Source organism: Oncorhynchus masou, chromosome 24, assembly GCF_036934945.1.
Source record: "Oncorhynchus masou masou isolate Uvic2021 chromosome 24, UVic_Omas_1.1, whole genome shotgun sequence".
Lineage (NCBI taxonomy): Eukaryota > Metazoa > Chordata > Actinopteri > Salmoniformes > Salmonidae > Oncorhynchus > Oncorhynchus masou.
The window spans coordinates 72,292,174-72,311,954 of NC_088235.1; the positions used below are offsets into that span (position 1 = coordinate 72,292,174).

Sequence of the window (19,781 nt, forward strand, 5' to 3'; positions counted from 1 at the left end):
GTACCGCTCTGTAGCAGAGAAAACAGTCTATAACTTGGGTGACTGGAGTCTCTGACAGTTTTATGGGCGTTCCTCTGACACCGCCTATTATATAGGTCCTGGATGGCAGGAAGCTTGGCCCCAGTGATGTACTGGGCCATTCGCACTACCCTCTGTAGCGCCTTACGGTCAGATACCGAGCAGATGCCATACCAGGCAGTGATGCAACCGGTCAGGATGCTCTCGATGGTGCAGCTATAGAACCTTTTGAGGCTCTGGGGACCTATGCCAAATCTTTTCAGTCTCCTGGGGGAAAAGATTTTGTCGTACCCTCTTCACGACTGCCTTGGTATGTTTGGACCATGATAGTTCGTTGGTGATGTGGACACCAAGAAACTTGAAACTCTCAACCCGCTCCACTACAGCCCCGTCAATGTTAATGGGGGCCTGTTTGGCCCACCTTTTCTTGTAGTCCACAATCAGCTTCTGTGTCTTGCTTACATTGAGGGAGAGGTTGTTGTCCTGGCACCAAACTGCCTCCTCCCTATAGGCCATCTCATCGTTGTTGGTGATCAGGCCTACCACTGTTGTGTCAGCAGAAAACTTAATGGTGGTGTTGGAGTCGTGTTGCGCCACACAGTTGTTAATAAAATAAACAATACTATTAAGTGCCAAATAAAGTAACAGGGTTCACTGTTGACTGATTGAAGATTTCATTTTAAAGGCATAGTTCAACCAAATTACAAAGTTCATATTAGTTTCCTTATCCTGTAAACAGTCTATGGACAAGGTTTGACAGAAATCCATGCTGTGGTTTAGTTTCCCTGGCACTGTGTCCAAATGCTAACTTTTTAGCATTTGTGCACAAATCCAATTAAAGTCATGGTACTGATATTATACACGTCTTTGCACATCATGTTCAAATCTCTCTATAAGTGACTTTGTGGAGCTTCACTATCAATTTGAGATACTTTTGGATGATTTGGATATGATGCGCAAAAAATGCTAATGTCAGTACCAGGACTTGGATGGGATTTGTGCTACAAATGCTAAAATGTTAGCATTTAGAATAAGTGCAAGTGAAACTAAACTAAAGCCTGAATTGAATGCAAACTTCAGAAAACTGTGGTTTATAGTAAAGGGCACTTCAATCAATGTAACAGGCTTTTAAAATTCAACATTGGTACACATTTTTTACTTAACGGGATGCTAAAAGGCACTCATTTCCTGGAAAAACCCAGCTCACTTCAGATAGGTTGTAGAATTGTCGTAAATTGTCTTGCAATACGCATCCCCACTTGACGGCAGTGAGATTGATACTCTTAGCAGACACCATCGATCCTTGCAAATACAGTAGCCTGTTCAAGTATAAATGTAGCTTTATTTCAAGAGACACCACATTCTTCTGTTTAAAATTCTGTTTAATTATGCATCACATTCAGCCTACGTTAAAGCACACAGCTTTATTCAAACATAATTTTACCCTAAGTAGAAAAAAAATTAAACATCAGCACATAATGCAGTTGGCATGGTATCTGCATTGCACGTGTAGCCATATTTATTTTCATAGTAGAAATGGCCCCATTTCACAGCTAGAGGCTAATTGATTTTCTATCCTGCAATGTGTTTCTCCTGCTTATGGTCAATAGCCACAAAAAGCCATATCAAAGGACCTCAAGGGGACCTAATACTACACACAGAATCTATGGCATTGGAGCAATGGCCATGCACACACACACACACACACACACACACACACACACACACACACAGAGAGAAACACACAAACAAAATGCACTAAAACACAGAGAATGCAACACACACATCATAAGATAATATTCTAATAAAACCTGAAAAACAGTGGGCACGTTTAGTACATAAAACCATCTATTTTCCAGTAGAAGGTCAATCATATTGACTTGCTAAAAACACATCAAAACGTGGTGTAGTACCACAGAGAACGTAAGGTAAGGCCCTGGACCAGAGCTACACAGAGATAGACTTCCATTGTCCTTCAATGTAACAAAACCGTAGATGATGCTGAGTGGAAGAGGAGGAGGAGGAGAATTTCACAAACAGTTAAACTCGAGCTGAACACAATGGATGAGCTCAATGGTGGTCCCTTTAGAAATGAGATTGTGATGAGAGAGGAGAGGACATTGTAGGTTTCAAGGACACAATGTACAGCAGTCGCTCCTAAAAGTACATTATCAATGTGTGGAGGTCACAGGAAGGAGAAGAAGAACATTATTTTATTGTCCAATGTAAACAGATATCCAATGGAATCTTGTCTTCCGCTTTACTCCAACCCCTCGACGAAAGACACTCATTAATCTCGACGAAAGACACTCATTAAAAACACAGAGGTTGGAGAGGAAGAGGAGAGGTGGATGAAGAGCACTAGAACGGTGTGTCCATCTGACTACCCTTGGCACCGGGCAGTACCACACCGTAGCTGTTATCCTGCCACCTCAGCCACCTCATATGGATCTCCTTCTGGACCTGATAGAAACAGACACACGCCCAAAGACCTTAGACTGTAGAACCAGAGTACACATTGTATGATCTCCAAAAGCAGCCAATTTCAGTGTTGTTGACAGGTGGATGGACGGAGGTGTTTCTGACGTGCTGTTTCCTTTTATAAAATCTTCTATAAACCCCCTATAGACCCCTCACCCCCTCTCCTATGTACAACTTTTTAAAATTGGTTTTATATTAAAGACATGGTTGCATTACCTTTAAAATGTGTCATGAGCACAACCAGTCATGATGTTTTCATCTGATTGTCAAACAAATCACTTCAAAAAGTAGGTTGCCTTCGCAAGTTCATCCAAAAATAATTCCAGTAACCGAACCGTGAACTGTGCACCCACCAAGTGGCTGAAACTGTCTCACAGGAGAAAGAATCTGAGTGACCGAAACAGCGCCCCTCTGTCTTACTAGTGCCTATAGAAATTCTACACCACCTAAAAAAAAATCACATTTTTTTCTGGCTTAAAATTTAACTGAATTTGTTTCCTACAGATCTACACAACCTTCTCCACATTTTCAAAACAAAAGAAAGTTATGTTTCAATTAAGATAAATGTCAAATTAATATATCATGTGCTCCGCACCACTAAGTTACTACTAGGTGGACGCACCATTGGCAGCCATTGCAACTGTGAATCATTTTAATTAAGATTAAACTTTGCACAACTCTCAGGGCATAATAGATCCACCATTTTTTTCTCCTCAAAATTGCTCAGGCTCAGCAAGTTTGGTTGGGGATCATTGATGGACAGTGATATTTAAACCTTGTCTCTGATTTTATTTTAAGCAAATTTAAGTCAGGACTGAGACTAGACCACTCACGAACACTCAACACCTAATCGGAAAGACATTCTGGAGTGTCTTTTGCATAAAACTATGTGTAATTGTCCCGCAGAAAACTCCCCAGTCCCTGCCGGTGACCAGCATATCCATAACATGATGCTGCCACCACAATACTTGAAAAAACAAAGGGATCAACAACGTTGCATTCAGTCCATATTACTGGCCTGCATGACAAAGTGAAAAGAAAGAAGCCTGTGTTAAAAGATCAACTCCCTCTCCGGCCTCTAGGTCATCAGGCTGCTGATTATCCCTGCACACCTGTCACCATCATCAAGCGCACCAGCGCCTCATGACTCTCACCTGGACTCCCATCACCTCCTTGATTATCTGCCCTATATCCATCACTCCCCGTGGCTCTATCCTCAGGTGTTATTGACTCTGTTTTCATGTCGGTGCGTTGTTTGTGTTTTGTTTATTTATTAAAACACATACTACCTATACTTGCTTCCCGACTCTCAGCGCACTCGCAACACCAAATAATCCAAATAATCCAATGACCCAACTATTTTTTGGTTACTACATGATTCCATATGTGCTATTTTATTGTTTTGAAGTCTTCACTATTATTCTACAATGTAGAAAATAGTCAAAATAAATAAAAACCCTGGAATGAGTAGGTGTGTCAAAACCTTTGACTGGTACTGTATATTTAATCCATTTTAGAATAAGGCTGTAAGGTAACAAAAGGTGGAAAAAGTCAAGGAGTCTGAATACTTTCAGAATGCACTGTATATATACACTATATTACCAAAAGTAATGCTGCTTGTCGAATATCTCAATCCAAAATTAGTGTTCCAATTTATCCCAAAGGTGTTCGATGGAGTTGAGGTCAGGTTTCTGTGCAGGACAGTCAAGTTCTTCCACACCATTCTCGACAAACCATATCTGTAAGGAGCTCGTTTTGTGCATGGGGGCATTGTCATAGTGAAACAGGAAAGAGCCTTCCCCAAACTGTTGAAACAAAAGATGGAAGCACAGAATGGTCTAGAATGTCAATGTATGCTGTAGCGTTAAGATTTTCACTGAAAGGGGCCTAACCCGAACCATGAAAAACAGCCCCAGACCACTATTCCTCATCCACCAAACTTTACAGTTGGCACTATGCAAAGGTGCATAGGAGGTAGCGTTATCTTGGCATGCACCAAACCCAGATTAATTCGTTGGGACTACCAGATGGTGAAGCGTGATTCATCACTCCAGAGAAAGCGTTTCCACTGCTCCAGAGTCCAATGGAGGCGAGCTTTACGCCACTCCAGCCGACACTTGGCATTGCACATGGGGATCTTAGGCTTGTGTGCGGCTGCTCTGCCATTGAAACCCATTTCCATTGACGAACAGTTATTGTGCTAACGTTGCTTCCAGAGGCAGTTTGGAACTCAAGCTTAATGATGAGCTTGGAGGGTACTATGGTGTTGAAGGCTGAGCTATAGTCAATGCACAGCATTCTTACGTAGGTATTCCTCTTGTCCAGATGGGATAGGGCAGAGTGCAGTCCAATGGTGAGTGCATCATCTGTGGATCTATTGGGGCGGTAAGCAAATTGAAGTGGGTCTAGGGTGCCAGGTAAGGTAGAGGTTATATGATCCTTACCTAGCCTCTCAAAGCACTAGTCATAGTCATTTTGTTCAGTTACCTTTGCTTTCTTGGGTACAGGAACAATGGTAGACATCTTGAAGCAAGTGGGGACAGCAGACTGGGATAGGGATAGATTGAATATGTCCGTAAACACCCCAGCCAGCTGGTTTGTGCATGCTCTGAGGACGCGGCTAGGGATGTCGTCTGGGCTGACAGCCCTGCGAGGGTTAACATGCTTAAATGTCTTACTCACGGTGGCCACGGAGAATGAGAGCCCACAGTTCTTGGGAGCAGGCCGCGTCGGTGGCACTGTGTAATTTTCAAAGCGGGCAAAGAAGGTGTTTAGCTTTTCCGGGAGCAATACGTTGGTGTTCGCGACGTGGCTGCTTTTCCCTTTGTGATTGTCTGTAGACCCTGCCACATATGTCTCGTGTCTGAGCCGTTGAATCGCGACGCCACTTTGTCTCTGTACTGATGTTTTGCCTGTTTGATTGCCTTACGGAGGGAATAACTACACTGTTTGTATTCGACCATATTCCTAGTCACCTTGCCATTGTTAAATGCAGTGGATCTCGCTATACTGTGTTGTATGTTGCCTTAAAAGTTGGTAGAATCTTATTCCAAATGATCCACAGCTGTACTGGCTGTTAAAGGTGCTTCCACCAAGTATTAACTGACGTGGGGGGGGGGGGGGGGTCTAGGAAAATGTTCTATAACTTATTTTCCACTTTGAAAATGTGGAGTAGGTTCTGTAGATCTGTAGGAAACAAATCACATTTTAAGGCAGCCAAATGTTCAAAAGGCACTCGCACATCTGAGCAATTGAGAGCTTTGACGAAGGCCGTGAGGCCGATACGTAAGCTTATTAAATATCAGTGATACAACCAAGAGCAGTGTGCGGTTTCCTTCATCAAGGCAGCCAAATGTGAAGAGTGTTCAAGGATGTGTAGATTTTCTATAGGCACTTCAGCAGGTTTCCCTTCCAGTCCTCTGCCTCCTCGGCGATGACGGTATTATCAGCAGCACTGTCTTTTTACTAAAGAAATGTGTTAACTTAAGGTCACTTTTTCTGTTCAAATTAAATCTTCCATCTTTCTTTTTCTTTTCTCTACCCACTCTGACAGCGACTCATTGCTGCAGATTAATGTCAATGAAAGTCACATTTGCAATCATATCGCGTGAAACAATGCACGTGAACTCTGTCAGGGTGGAATAGTCCATTATTATAAACCAGTCTGTACGTGATTAACTACACTTTCTACAGAAAAGCGTGGATTATAAAAACATGGATTATATTAATACGGATAAAAAATGTGTATATGGAAAGAAATGATTGATTATGAATTAATATTTCGGCTGTATGTATTTATTTACTTTTTTGGATGCTTTCTTACGTCAACATGTTGGCTTCATTAACCTGAGCACAGTGCCCAGGCAAAACCCTCCTCCCTCCCCATTTCATTTGAAACTTTGAAGCTTCCCGCAGATTTGGCTCCTGCTGAACCAACCCGCTGAAGAAAGACACATTTATGATGGTGAAGAGACATTTGAGTGTGTTTGTATGATGAGAAACAGATTTGAACATGTAGCACTGTGTGACAACGCGCACAGCAATGCAAGAGTCATGGGTTTCACTCCTGCTGGAGTCACATAAACTGAAATGTAAGCACTCACTGTATCGTAGGTTGCTTTGGATACACACCTGCGAAATCGCTTATATTGTATTATTCTAATGCTTTATATCAAAGCAACATCTACAGAGCAGTAGGGTTGGTTTGTATTTAAAGGCCCAGTGCACTCAAAATGTTTTTTGTCCTATGTTTTATAAAACTAACTCTGTAAAAGTATGAAGACATTTGATCAGTGTTATTTTCCTGATAGTTGCTCGTTGAAAATACAATCTACACGGGACCTTCTAAATCAGCAGGTTTTGCAAGTGTGGGAGTTTCAGCTTTCCATGATGACATCATCGTGAGATCAATAGGTTAATAGACCAATAACGAAGAGTTACAATCTTCTCTGCCAATAACAGCTAGTTTCAGTTTTCTCCTTCCCAATAAGACCACTCCCATGAAAATCCTAGCTAAATTCTAAAAAGCAATGGACAATCCATTACAGTAAGGTACTTCATTGTTACCCAGGAATTGTTTAACATTGATATAAATACGGCTGCATTGGGCCTTTAAAGTAGAATGTTAGACAACTCACCTCTTGGTTGAGGAAGCAGTAGAGAATTGCGACAATCAACCCCTACAAGAGAGAAGATATATAATCAACTATCAATATTTAAAACAATTAAGCACACAGATGTTCTCAACAGTTAAGCGAAGAACGGTGGGCAGTAGGGCCACCCATATGTAAAAGTAGTGGCCCCAGCCGACTTGTAAGTCGCTTTGGACAAAAGCGTCTGCTAAATGGGATATATTATTATTATATATTATAAAGCCATAAAATGGTATATGATACAGTCCATTCGGAAAGTATTCAGATCCCTTGACTTTTTCCACTTCGTTAGGTTACAGACTTATTCTAAAATTGATACAATCGTTTTTTTTTCTCCTCATCAATCTACACCCATAATGACAAAGCAAAAACTGGTTTGTAGAAAAACAGAAATATCACATTTACATAAGTATTCAGACCTTTTACTTTGTATTTTGTTGAAGCACCTTTGGCAGTGATTACAGCCTTGAGTCTTCTTGGGTATGACGCTACAAGCTTGGCACACCTGTATTTGGGGAGTTTCTCCCATTATTCCCTGCTGATCATCTCAAGCTCTGTCAGGTTGGATGGGGAGCGTTGCGGCACATGTATTCTCAGGTCTCTCCAAAGATGTTCGATCAGGTTCAAGTCTGGGCTCTGGCTGTGCCACTCAAGGACATTCAGAAACTCCTGCGTCGTCTTGGCTGTGTGCTTAGGGTCGTTGGCCTGTTGGAAGGTGACCTTCGCCCCCAGTCGGAGGTTTTGAATGCTCTGGAGCAGGTTTTCATCAAGGATCTCTCTGTAATTTGCTCTGTTCATCTTTGCCCCGATCCGGACTAATCTCCCAGTCCCTGCTGCTGAAAAACACCCCCACAGCATAATGCTGCCACAACCATGCATCCCCATAGGGATGATGCCAGGTTTCCTCCAGACGTGACACTTGGCATTCAGGCCAAAGAGTTCAATCTTGGTTTCATCAGACCAGAGAATCTTGTTTCTCATGGTCTGTGAGTCTTTATATGCCTTTTGGCAAACTCCAAGCGGGTTGTGATGTGGCTTCCGTCTGGCCACTCTTCCATAAAGGCCTGATTGGTAGAGTGCTGCAGAGATGGTTGTCCTTCTGGAAGGTTCTCCCATCTCCACAGAGGAACCCGAGAGCTCTGTCAGAGTGACCATCGGGTTCTTGGTCACCTCCCTGACCAAGTCCCTTCTCCCCCGATTGCCCTGACCAAGTCCCTTCTCCCCGATTCGATTTAAGAATGATTGAGGCCACTGTGTTCAAAGCTGCAGAAATGTTTTGGTACCCATCCCCAGATCTGTGCGTCGACACAATCCTGTCTCAGAGCTCTAAGGACAATTCCTTCAACCTCATGGCTTGGTTTTTTCTCTGACATGAACTGTCAACTGTGGGACCTTACAGTATATAGACAGGCTTGTGCCTTTCCAAATCATGTCCAATCAATTGAATTTACCACAGGTGGACTCCAATCAAGTTGTAGAAACATCTCAAGGATGATCAATGGAAACAGGACACACCTGAGCTCATTTTTGAGTCTCATAGCAAAGGGACTGAATACTTATGTAAATAAGGTATTTCTGTTTTTAATACATTTGAAAAAAATGTCTAAAAACCTGATTTTGCTTCGTCATTATGAGGTATTGTGTGTAGATTGATGAGGAAAGTGTTTTATTTAATCCATTTCAGAATAAGGATGTAACATAACAAAATGTGGGAAAAGTCAAGGAGGATAAATACCGAAGGTGCTGTAAACCACATTCATTTTGCTTTCTCTAAAATGTTTCATGTTAACTGTTCTATTTTTCAATTACTTTGTTTTACTGGCTGTAAAAGTGCTATCCATGCCAGGAGTCATTTACATAAATTAGATGTATTCATGAGATAGTGTATAAATACCACATACAGTGAGCTCCAAAAGTATTGGGACAGTGAACATGTTTTGTTTTTACTTTGTACTCCAGCACTTTGGATTTGAAATTATACATTGACTATGAGGTTGAAGTGCAGAGTGTCAGTTTTAATTTGAGTGTAACGGCGTTCTTCGTTTGTCGAAAGAAAGTCGGACCGAAATGCAGCGTGTTGGTTACTCATGTTCTTTAATGGAACAAATGACGATACACAAAATAACTTATAAATACAAAAACAACAAAACGGAACGTGAAACCTATTACAGCCTATCTGGTGAACACTACACAGAGACAGGAACAATCACCCACGAAATACAAAGTGAAACCCAGGCTACCTAAATACGGTTCCCAATCAGAGACAACGAGAATCACCTGACTCTGATTGAGAACCGCCTCAGGCAGCCAAACCTATGCAACACACACCCCTAATCAGCCACAATCCCAATAACTAAAAAACCCCACTAAGAATTACAACAAACAATAAACCCATGTCACACCCTGGCCTGACCAACTAATTAACTAAAACACAAAATACTAAGACCAAGGCATGACAGAACCCCCCCCCCCCTAAGGTGCGGACTCCCGGACGCACCTCAAAACCATAGGGAGGGTCCGGGTGGGCGTCTGTCCATGGTGGCGGTTCCAGCTCGGGACGTGGACCCCACTCCATAAATGTCATAGTTCCTCCCCTTCGCGTCCTGGGATGATCCACCCTCACCGCCGACCATGGCCGAATAGTCCTCACCCAGAACCCCACTGAACTGAGGAGCAGCTCGTGACTGAGGGGCAGCTCGGGACTGAGGGGCAGCTCGGGACTGAGGGGCAGCTCGGGACTGAGGGGCAGCTCGGGACTGAGGGGCAGCTCGGGACTGAGGGGCAGCCCGGGACTGAGGGCAGCCCGGGACTGAGGGGCAGCCCAGTACTGAGAGGAAGCCCAGTACTGAGAGGAAGCCCAGTACTGAGAGGAAGCCCAACCAGGCAGTTGAATCCGGCAGATCCTGGCTGACTGGCGGATCTGGAAGAGTCTGGTTGACTGGCAGATCTGGAAGAGTCTGGTTGACTGGCAGGGTCTGGCTGAATAGCAGATCTGGAAGAGTCTGGTTGACTGGCAGATCTGGAAGAGTCTGGCTGAATAGCAGATCTGGAAGAGTCTGGCTGACTGGCAGATCTGGAAGAGTCTGGCTGACTGGCAGATCTGGAAGAGTCTGGCTGTCTGGCAGATCCGGAGGAGTCTGGCTGACTGGCAGATCTGGAAGAGTCTGGCTGACTGGCAGATCTGGAAGAGTCTGGCTGACTGGCAGATCTGGAAGAGTCTGGCTGACTGGCAGATCTGGAAGAGTCTGGCTGACTGGCAGATCTGGAAGAGTCTGGCTGTCTGGCAGATCTGGAAGAGTCTGATTGACTGGCAGATCTGGAAGAGTCTGGCTGACTGGCAGATCTGGAAGAGTCTGGCTGACTGGCAGATCTTGAAGAGTCTGGCAGACTGACGGCTCTGGCTGCTTCATGCTGACTGACGGCTCTGGCTGCTCCATGCTGACTGGCGGCTCTGGCTGTTCCATGCTGACTGGCGGCTCTGGCTGCTCCATGCAGATTGACAGCTCTGGCGGCTTCTTGCAGACTGACAGCTCTGACTGTTCCATGCAGACTAACAGCTTTGGCAGCTCCTTGCCGACTGGCAGCTCCTTGCAGACTGGCAGCTCCTTGCAGACTGGCAGCTCCATGCAGACTGGCAACTCCATGCAGACTGGCAACTCCATGCAGACTGGCAACTCCATGCAGACTGACAGCTCTGGCTGCCCCATGCAGACTGGCAGCTCTAGCTGCTCCATGCAGATTGACAGCTCTGGCGGCTTCTTGCAGACTGACAGCTCTGACTGTTCCATGGAGACTAACAGCTTTGGCAGCTCCTTGCCAACTGGCAGCTCCTTGCAGACTGGCAGCTCCTTGCAGACTGGCAGCTCCATGCAGACTGGCAACTCTGGCTGCTCCAAGCAGACTGACAGCTCTGGCTGCCCCGTGCAGACTGGCAGCTCTAGCTGCTCCATGCAGACTGGCAGCTCTGGCTGCTCCATGCAGACTGGCAGCTCTAGCTGCTCCATGCAGACTGGCAGCTCTGGCTGCTCCATGTAGACTGGCAGCTCTAGCTGCTCCATGCAGACTGGCAGCTCTAGCTGCTCCATGCAGACTGGCATCTCTAGCTGCTCCATGCAGACTGTCAACACGCTGCTCGGTCCGTGTGTGGTGGGTGATTCTGTAACGGCGTTCTTCGTTTGTCGAAAGAAAGTCGGACCGAAATGCAGCGTGTTGGTTACTCATGTTCTTTAATGGAACAAATGACGATACACGAAATAACTTATAAATACAAAAACAACAAAACGGAACGTGAAACCTCATACAGCCTATCTGGTGAACACTAAACAGAGACAGGAACAATCACCCACGAAATACAAAGTGAAACCCAGGCTACCTAAATACGGTTTCCAATCAGAGACAACGAGAATCACCTGACTCTGATTGAGAACCGCCTCAGGCAGCCAAACCTATGCAACACACACCCCTAATCAGCCACAATCCCAATAACTAAAAAACCCCACTAAGAATTACAACAAACAATAAACCCATGTCACACCCTGGCCTGACCAACTAATTAACTAAAACACAAAATACTAAGACCAAGGCGTGACATTGAGGGTATTTTCATCCATATCGGGCGAGCCGTTTAGTAATTATAGCACTTCTTATACATTTTAGGGGGACAAAAGTATTGGGACAAATTCACTTACGGTATATCTGTATTAGTTGTAAAAATGTAAGTATTTGGTTCCATATTTATAGCGTGCAATGACCACATCAAACTTGTGACTCTACAAATTTATTGGATGAATTTGCGGTTCGTTTTGGTTGTGTTTCAGATTATTTGGCACCTAATAGAAATCAATGGTAAATAAAATAGTGTCATTTTGGAGTCACTTTTATTGTAAATATGAATAGAATACGTTTCAAAATACTACATGAATGTGGACGCCACCATGATTACAAATAATCCTGAATAATGATGAGTGAGAAAGTTACAAAAAGGCACAAATATCATATCCCCAAGACATGCTAGCCTCTCACCAGTGAGTACAGTCTCTGAGAGAGCGTGAATCTGTTTGTGTGTGCAGGCCAAGCGAGTGAGTGTGTGCAAAAGGATTAGAATACCTGAAAGGACCCCATGCAGAGCTCGATGCAGAGGCGCACGCTAACATGGAAGTAGTCAGGCAGGAAGTTAAACACCATGTAGTGGCTCCCAAAGAGAGGGATGAGGAGGAGAGTAGACTTCGTCAGCCGTCTGGCAGAGAGGAGGAAAAGAGAGAGGGAATAAGCTTGAGTAACAAGCTCTTGGGTTGTTCATGTTAACATGTTTATGAGTACGCATGTGATTGTGTGCAAGAATGCATTTCAAAGGCAATTTTACATTTACGTATGGGAGCATACCGGTACACGAACATGTAATCATTTTTTCCCCCAGTCTACTTGACTGACCTTATTTAAGAATATAACAGGATCTACATATGCATGAGTGCTCGAGTCAAATATTCTGCACTGCCCTCTAATGAGGATTTCATCTGCAAAGCCTTTCGAGGGGTGAAGTGGTGTAGGACATCCGTTGACAGACAGACCGCATTGACTCAGCGGTGGGTGAATCAGACCTTGCACACATGAAAACTTGCTCCCTTCGCCCAAACCTTGATGACTTGTCCTTCCCGGATACAAAGGAACTGGATAGGTATAAGTGATAGGTAGACATTCCCGCCATTGTTTTCACCTGTTAAACCAGTTCTCTCAGATCTGTGGGGGGAAGAGTTATCAAGGTGGCGCAATGCGAGTGGTAGGGAGTGAATTTTACAGAAGTGGAATGCAGCCCTACAGTTACAGAACGTAGACAATCAGCAGACAAATAATCTATAGGAACCAAAATGAACTGTAGGAATTTAAAATGAACTGAAATGAACTAAGAATGAACTTTAACTCCAGTTCTAAGTTTAATACTGTTTTACCTGTAATGAAAAATCTATTCATGTACTGTTGAAGTGGGAAATTTACATAAATCTTAGCCAAATACATTTAAACTCAGTTTTTCACAATTCCTGACATTTATTCCTAGTAGAAATTCCCTGTCTTAGGTCAGTTAGGATCACCACTTTATTTTAAGAATGTGAAATGTCAGAATAATAGTAGAGGTAATTATTTCTTTCAGCTTTTATTTCTTGCATCACATTCCCAGTGTGTCAGAAGTTTACATACACTCAATTAGTATTTGGTAGCATTGCCTTTAAATTGTAAAGCTGGTGTAACCGAGTCAGGTTTGTATGCTTCCTAGCTCGCACACACTTTTTCAGTTCTGCCCACAAATTTTCTATAGGATTGAGGTCAGGGCTTGTGATGGCCACTCCAATACCTTGACATTGTTGTTCTTAAGCCATTTTGCTACAACTTTGGAAGTTTTCTTGGGGTCATTGTCCATTCAGAAGACCCTTTTGCGACCAAGCTTTAGCTTTAACTTCCAATATAACCACATTCTTTTCCGGCCTCATGATACCATCTATTTTGTGAAGAACACCAGTCCCTCCAGCAAAGCACCCCCACAACATGATATTGCCACCCCCATGTTTTACTGTTGGGATGGTGTTCTTCGGCTTGCAAGCCTCCCAATTTGTCCTCCAAACATAACGATGGTCATTATGGCCAAACAGTTCTATTTGTGTTTCATCAGACCTGAGGACATTTCTCCAAAAAGTACGATCAGTTGAAAACCGTAGTCTGGCTTTTTAAAGCGGATTTGGAGCAGTGGCTTCTTCCTTGTTGAGCGGCCTTTCAGGTTATGTCGATATAGGACTCGTTTTACTGTGGATATAAACTCAGCAAAAAAAGAAACGTCCTCTCACTGTCAAACTGTGTATTTTCAGCAAACTTACCATGTGTAAATATTTGTATGAACATAACAAGATTCAACAACTGAGACATAAACTGAACAAGTTCCACAGACATGTGACTAACATAAAAGGAATAATGTGTCCCTGAAAAAAGGGGGGGGGTCATAATCAAAACTAACAGTCAGTATCTGGTGTGGCCACCAGCTGCATTAATTACTGCAGTGCATCTCCTCCACATGGAGTGCACCAGATTTGCCTGTTCTTGCTGTGAGATGTTACCCCTTGTGAGATGTTTCCTCTTCCACCAAGGCACAATTGTCATGCTGGAGGGTCATGTCAGGATGAATCTGCAGGAAGGGTACCACATGAGGGAGGAGGATGTCTTCCCTGTAACGCACAGCATTGAGATTTCCCGCAATAACAACAAGCTCAGTCCAATGATGCTGGACACACCGCCCCAGACCATGACCGACCCTCCACCTCCAAATCGATCCCGCTTCAGAGTACAGGCCTCGGTGTAACACTCATTCCTTCTCCAATAAACGCAAATCGGACCATCCCCCCCGGTGAGACAATACCGCAACTCGTCAGTGAAGAGCACTTTTTGGCAGTCCTGTCTGGTCCAGTGACGGTGGGTTTGTCCCCATAGGCAATGTTATTGCCAGTGATGTAAGGCAGGTCCTCACCAGACAACAGGCCTACAAGCCTTCAGTCCAGCCTCTCTCAGCCTATTGTGGACCGTCTGAGCACTGAGGGGTTGTGAGTTCCTGGTGTAACTTGGGCAGTTGTTGTTGCCATCCTGTTCCTGTCCCGCCGGTGCAATGTTCAGATGTACCGATCCTATGCAGGTGTTGTTACATGTGGTCTGCCACTGCGAAGATGATCAGCTGTCTGTCCTGCCTCCCTGTAGCGCTGCCTTATGCGTCTCACAGTACAGACATTGCAATTTATTGCCCTGGCCACATCTGCAGTCCTCATGCTTCCTCGCAGCATGCTAAGGCACGTTCACGCAGATGATCAGGGACCCTGGGCATCTTTCTTTCTGTGTTTTTCAGAGTCAGTAGAAAGGCCTTTTTAGTGTCCAAAGTTGTCATAACTGTGACCTTAATTGCCTACAATATGTAAGCTTTAGTGTCTTAAACTGTTCTGCCTGCGGCTATGGAACCCTGACCTGTTCACCAGACGTGCTACCTGTCCCAGACCTGCTGTTTTCAACTCTCTAGGGACAGCAGGAGCGGTAGAGATACTCTTAATGATCGGCTATGAAAAGCCAACTGACATTTACTCCTGAGGTGCTGACTTGTTGCATCCTCAACAACTACAGTGATTATTATTATTTGACCATGCTGGTCATTTATGAACATTTGAACATCTTGGCCATGTTCTGTTATAATCTCCACCTGGCACAGCCAGAAGAGGCCTGGCCACCCCTCATAGCCTGGTTCCTCTCTAGATTTCTTCCTAGGTTTTGGCCTTTCTATGGAGTTTTTCCTAGCCACCGTGCTTCTACACCTGCATTGCTTGCTGTTAGGGGTTTTATGCTGGGTTTCTGTACAGCACCTTGTAACATCAGTTGATGTAAGAAGTGCTATATAAATACATTTGATTTGATCTTAACGACCGTTCCACAAGTGCATGTTCATTAATTGTTTATGGTTCATTGAACAAGCATGGAAAACAGTGTTTAAACACTTTACAATGAAGATCTGTGAAGTTATTTGGATTTTTACAAATTATCTTTGAAAGACAGGGTCCTGAAAAAGGGACGTTTAGATACTCTTGTACCTGTTTCCTCCAGCATCTTCACAAGGTCCTTTGCTGTTGTTCTGGGATTGATTTGCACTTTTCGCACCAAAGTACGTTAATCTCTAGGAGACAGAACGCGTCTCCTTCCTGAGTGGTATGACGGCTGTGTGGTCTCATGGTGTTTATACATGCGTACTATTGTATACATCCACAGGTACACCTCCAATTGACTCATATGATGTCATTCAGAAACTTCTAAAACCATGACATCATTTTCTGGAATTTTCCAAGCTGTTTAAAGGCACAGTCAACTTAGTGTATGTAAACTTCTGACCCACTGGAATTGTGATACAGTCAATTATAAGTGAAATAATCTGTCTGTAAACAATTGTCGGAAAAATTAATTGTGTCAGCCACAAAGTAGATGTCCTAACCAACATGCCAAAACGATAGTTTGTCAACAAGAAATTTGTGGAGTGGTTGAAAAACGAGTTTTAATGACTCCAACCTAAGTACGCAAACTTCCGACTTCAACTGTCGCTCATTAATGTGCAAAAGAGCTCTCTTCAATAGACATCTGTGTTTGAACTCCCTAAAAGCAGCCCTAGAGAAGGCCTAACAGTGTAAAAGAAAAGTGCTTTCGCATTACGATTCAGACTCTCTAATGTACTGCTGAAATGCAGTATACTTAACCAGCGTCATGCAGCAGCCACACAACTGAAAAAACTGTTCTCTTCAGTAATGGTCTTAATGGACTGGACTTCAGTGACCCCAGAATGTGCTTGAGCAACAAACTGTATTACCTACTACTGCATTGCATAAGGTACTCAGAATTAGGGTAGCAAAGTTTCCAATTATACCGGTAAACTACCAGAATGTTTGTACCTTTCAAGGTTGTTATGTAATCTATCGCAAGATATCTAGTGGCGCTTTTGGGTACTTCAGGTTATCACAGGTGTCTGTAATTGTCTCTGGCCCTTTGTTGGGCCTTCGTCACATGTAAAATAAAGATGAAGATGATTTTCAAATAAAAAATGGAATGACAAAGTCTTAAAATATGATCCTAAACATAAACCTTCCACTTAGTGAATACCATTGGTGATTAGTATGAGGGTTTCAGTGTGAAATATCCTTTATATTTTTAATTTACACACTTTTACTTATTTTACTATGTCAATATGTATTTGTTGTCAGTTTTTTGGCATCAAACTGGTGGCAGTTGTGAAAAAGTCAATAGTTGGATGAGTTGCAGAGGTATTGAAAATAATGCCAATGTTGATTAGATGCTTTTTTTTTCATTAATTTGGCTATTTTCACTTGAACCATGTGGTTTATCAACTAAAAACTCATGGACAATATGGACACAAATATACACTGCTCAAACAAATACATCTTTACATAGTTGATTGTGCTGACAACAAAATCACACAAAAAAAAAAATCACACAAAAATTATCAATGGAAATCAAATTTATCAACCCATGGAGGTCTGAATTTGGAGTCACACTCAAAACTAAAGTGGAAAACCACACTACAGACTGATCCAACTTTGATGTAATGTCCTTAAAACAAGTCAAAAATGAGGCTCAGTAGTGTGTGTGGCCTCCATGTGCCTGTATGACCTCCCTACAACGCCTGGGCATGCTCCTGATGAGGTGGCAGATGGTCTCCTGAGGGATCTCCTCCCAGACCTGGACTAAAGCATCCGCCAACTCCTGGACAGTCTGTGGTGCAATGTGGCGTTGGTGGATGGAGCGAGACATGATGTCCCAGATGTGCTCAATTGGATTCAGGTCTGGGGAACGGGCAGGCCAGTCCATAGCATCAATGATTTCCTCTTGAAGGAACTGCTGACACCCTCCAGCCACATGAGGTCTAGCATTGTCTTGCATTAGGAGGAACCCAGGGCCAACCACACCAGCATATGGTCTCACAAGGGGTCTGAGGATCTCATCTTGGTACCCAATGGCAGTCAGGCTACCTCTGGCGAGCACATGGAGGGCTGTGACTGACCCACCGCCAAACCGGTTATGCTGGAGGATGTTGCAGACAGCAGAACGTTCTCCACGGTGTCTCCAGACTGTCACGTCTGTCACATGTGCTCAATGTGAAACGGCTTTCATCTGTGAAGAGCACAGGGCGCCAATAGCGAATTTGCCAATCTTGGTGTTCTCTGGAAAATGCCAAACGTCCTGCACGGTGTTGGGCTGTAAGCACAACCCCCACCTGTGGACGTCGGGCCCTCATACCACCCTCATGGAGTCTGTTTCTGACCGTTTGAGCAGACACATGCACATTTGTGGCCTGCTGGAGGTCATTTTGCAGGGCTCTGGCAGTGCTCCTCCTGCTCCTCCTTGCACAAAGGCAGAGGTAGCGGTCCTGCTGCTGGGTTGTTGTCCTCCTACGGCCTCCTCCACGTCTCCTGATGTACTGGCCCGTCTCCTGGTAGCGCCTCCATGCTCTGGACACTACGCTGACAGACACAGCAAACCTTCTTGCCACAGCTCGCATTGATGTGCCATCCTGGATGAGCTGCACTACCTGAGCCACTTGTGTGGGTTGTAGACTCAGTCTCATGCTACCACTAGAGTGAAAGCACCGCCAGCATTCAAAAGTGACCAAAACATCAGCCAGGAAGCATAGCAACTGAGAAGTGGTCTGTGGTCCCCACCTGCAGAACCACTCCTTTATTGGGGGTGTCTTGCTAAATGCCTATAATTTCCACCTGTTGTCTATTCCATTTGCACAACAGCATGTGAAATGTATTGTCAATCAGTGTTGCTTCCTAAGTGGACAATTTGATTTCACAGAAGTGTGATTGACTTGGAGTTACATTGTGTTGTTTAAGTGTTCCCTTTATTCTTTTGAGCAGTGTATATTGAAAATATACTATATATGAATTCATTTTTCTAAGTTATTCAAGTATAAATTACAATAGAGAGACAAATGTTTTCTTAATTACCAAAATAACTGAAGATTCCGGCTTTGCAAACCCACTCAGAATACTCAATCACCCATAATGGTTATAATGACTTTGTCTGTGTACTAAAAATGGAGACTAAGAAAGTTGGCTTGACTCAGATCTCCCATTTCTATGTAGCAGACAGACATTATGATACATTGTCTACAGCCCAGTCAAAACTGTTCGCTGCTCTGGCCCCCCAATGGTGGAACAAACTCCCTCACGACGCCAGGACAGCGGAGTCAATCACCACCTTCCGGAGACACCTGAAACCCCACCTCTTCAAGGAATACCTAGGATAGGATAAGTAATCCTTCTCACCCCCCTTAATGACTTAGATGCACTATTGTAAAGTGGCTGTTCCACTGGATGTCAGAAGGTGAATTCACCAATTTGTAAGTCGCTCTGGATAAGAGCGTCTGCTAAATGACTTAAATGTAAATGTAAATGTACAGCAGATATCATCTATAGATAAATCACCTCCCCTGTCTTTTCTTGTTCGACAACTTCATATTAGAAGGGCCCGATAAAACCATCTCTCCACTGACCTAGGATACCAAACTTTTTGTCCAATTACATTGCCCCTCTTTTGTATCATCCAATGAAAAGACTCCTCACCTGTACTGATCTGAGTTGTTGAACTGGATCAGGCGAGGGTTCAGTTTCTGTATCAGGATTCTGATGATGTTCATGAAGAGGATGAAATTTACCTGTCGATGAAAAACAATTTAACACAACTAAAAAAGCTCTGTGTTTTTAATCTATTATTTCATAAGACCCCTTTTTTTAAATCAACAGTTGTCATAAAGTACTTTACAGTAACACAACACCAGTACAAATCTGGAAAATAGGGGAGACAGAATACAAATATTCCCAGGAGGATTCAATAAAGTAAATCTAAACAAACAATATTGCTCCATTTCTGGGTTGCATTGACATTATGACAACAGTGAAGCATAGGACACAGGCCTCAATAGGATGGGACCACCTGCTGTGTTGACTATTGGTTGTTCAAGCCCAACAACAGATTGAATCTTTATACAACACTAAAACACCTGAATGAATTAAACACAACCAAACAGTTAAGAGCCCTAATGGTATC

At 43.6% G+C, this 19,781-nt stretch overlaps 1 protein-coding gene across 1 annotated transcript in view; it reads right to left on the minus strand.

Annotated features, from left to right (window-relative positions):
- Positions 1–1,416: 1,416 nt before the first annotated feature.
- The window catches only part of LOC135511435 (growth hormone-releasing hormone receptor-like), a 58,919-nt gene continuing 40,554 nt past the window's right edge, over positions 1,417–19,781 (minus strand). The window contains exons 12-15 of the mRNA XM_064932942.1: positions 19,298–19,389; positions 12,258–12,387; positions 7,137–7,178; positions 1,417–2,481 (exon numbers count right to left, since the gene is read on the minus strand). Coding sequence (XP_064789014.1) covers positions 2,380–2,481; positions 7,137–7,178; positions 12,258–12,387; positions 19,298–19,389 — 366 coding nt within the window. The 3' untranslated portion in view covers positions 1,417–2,379. The remainder of the gene's footprint in view (positions 2,482–7,136; positions 7,179–12,257; positions 12,388–19,297; positions 19,390–19,781) is intronic.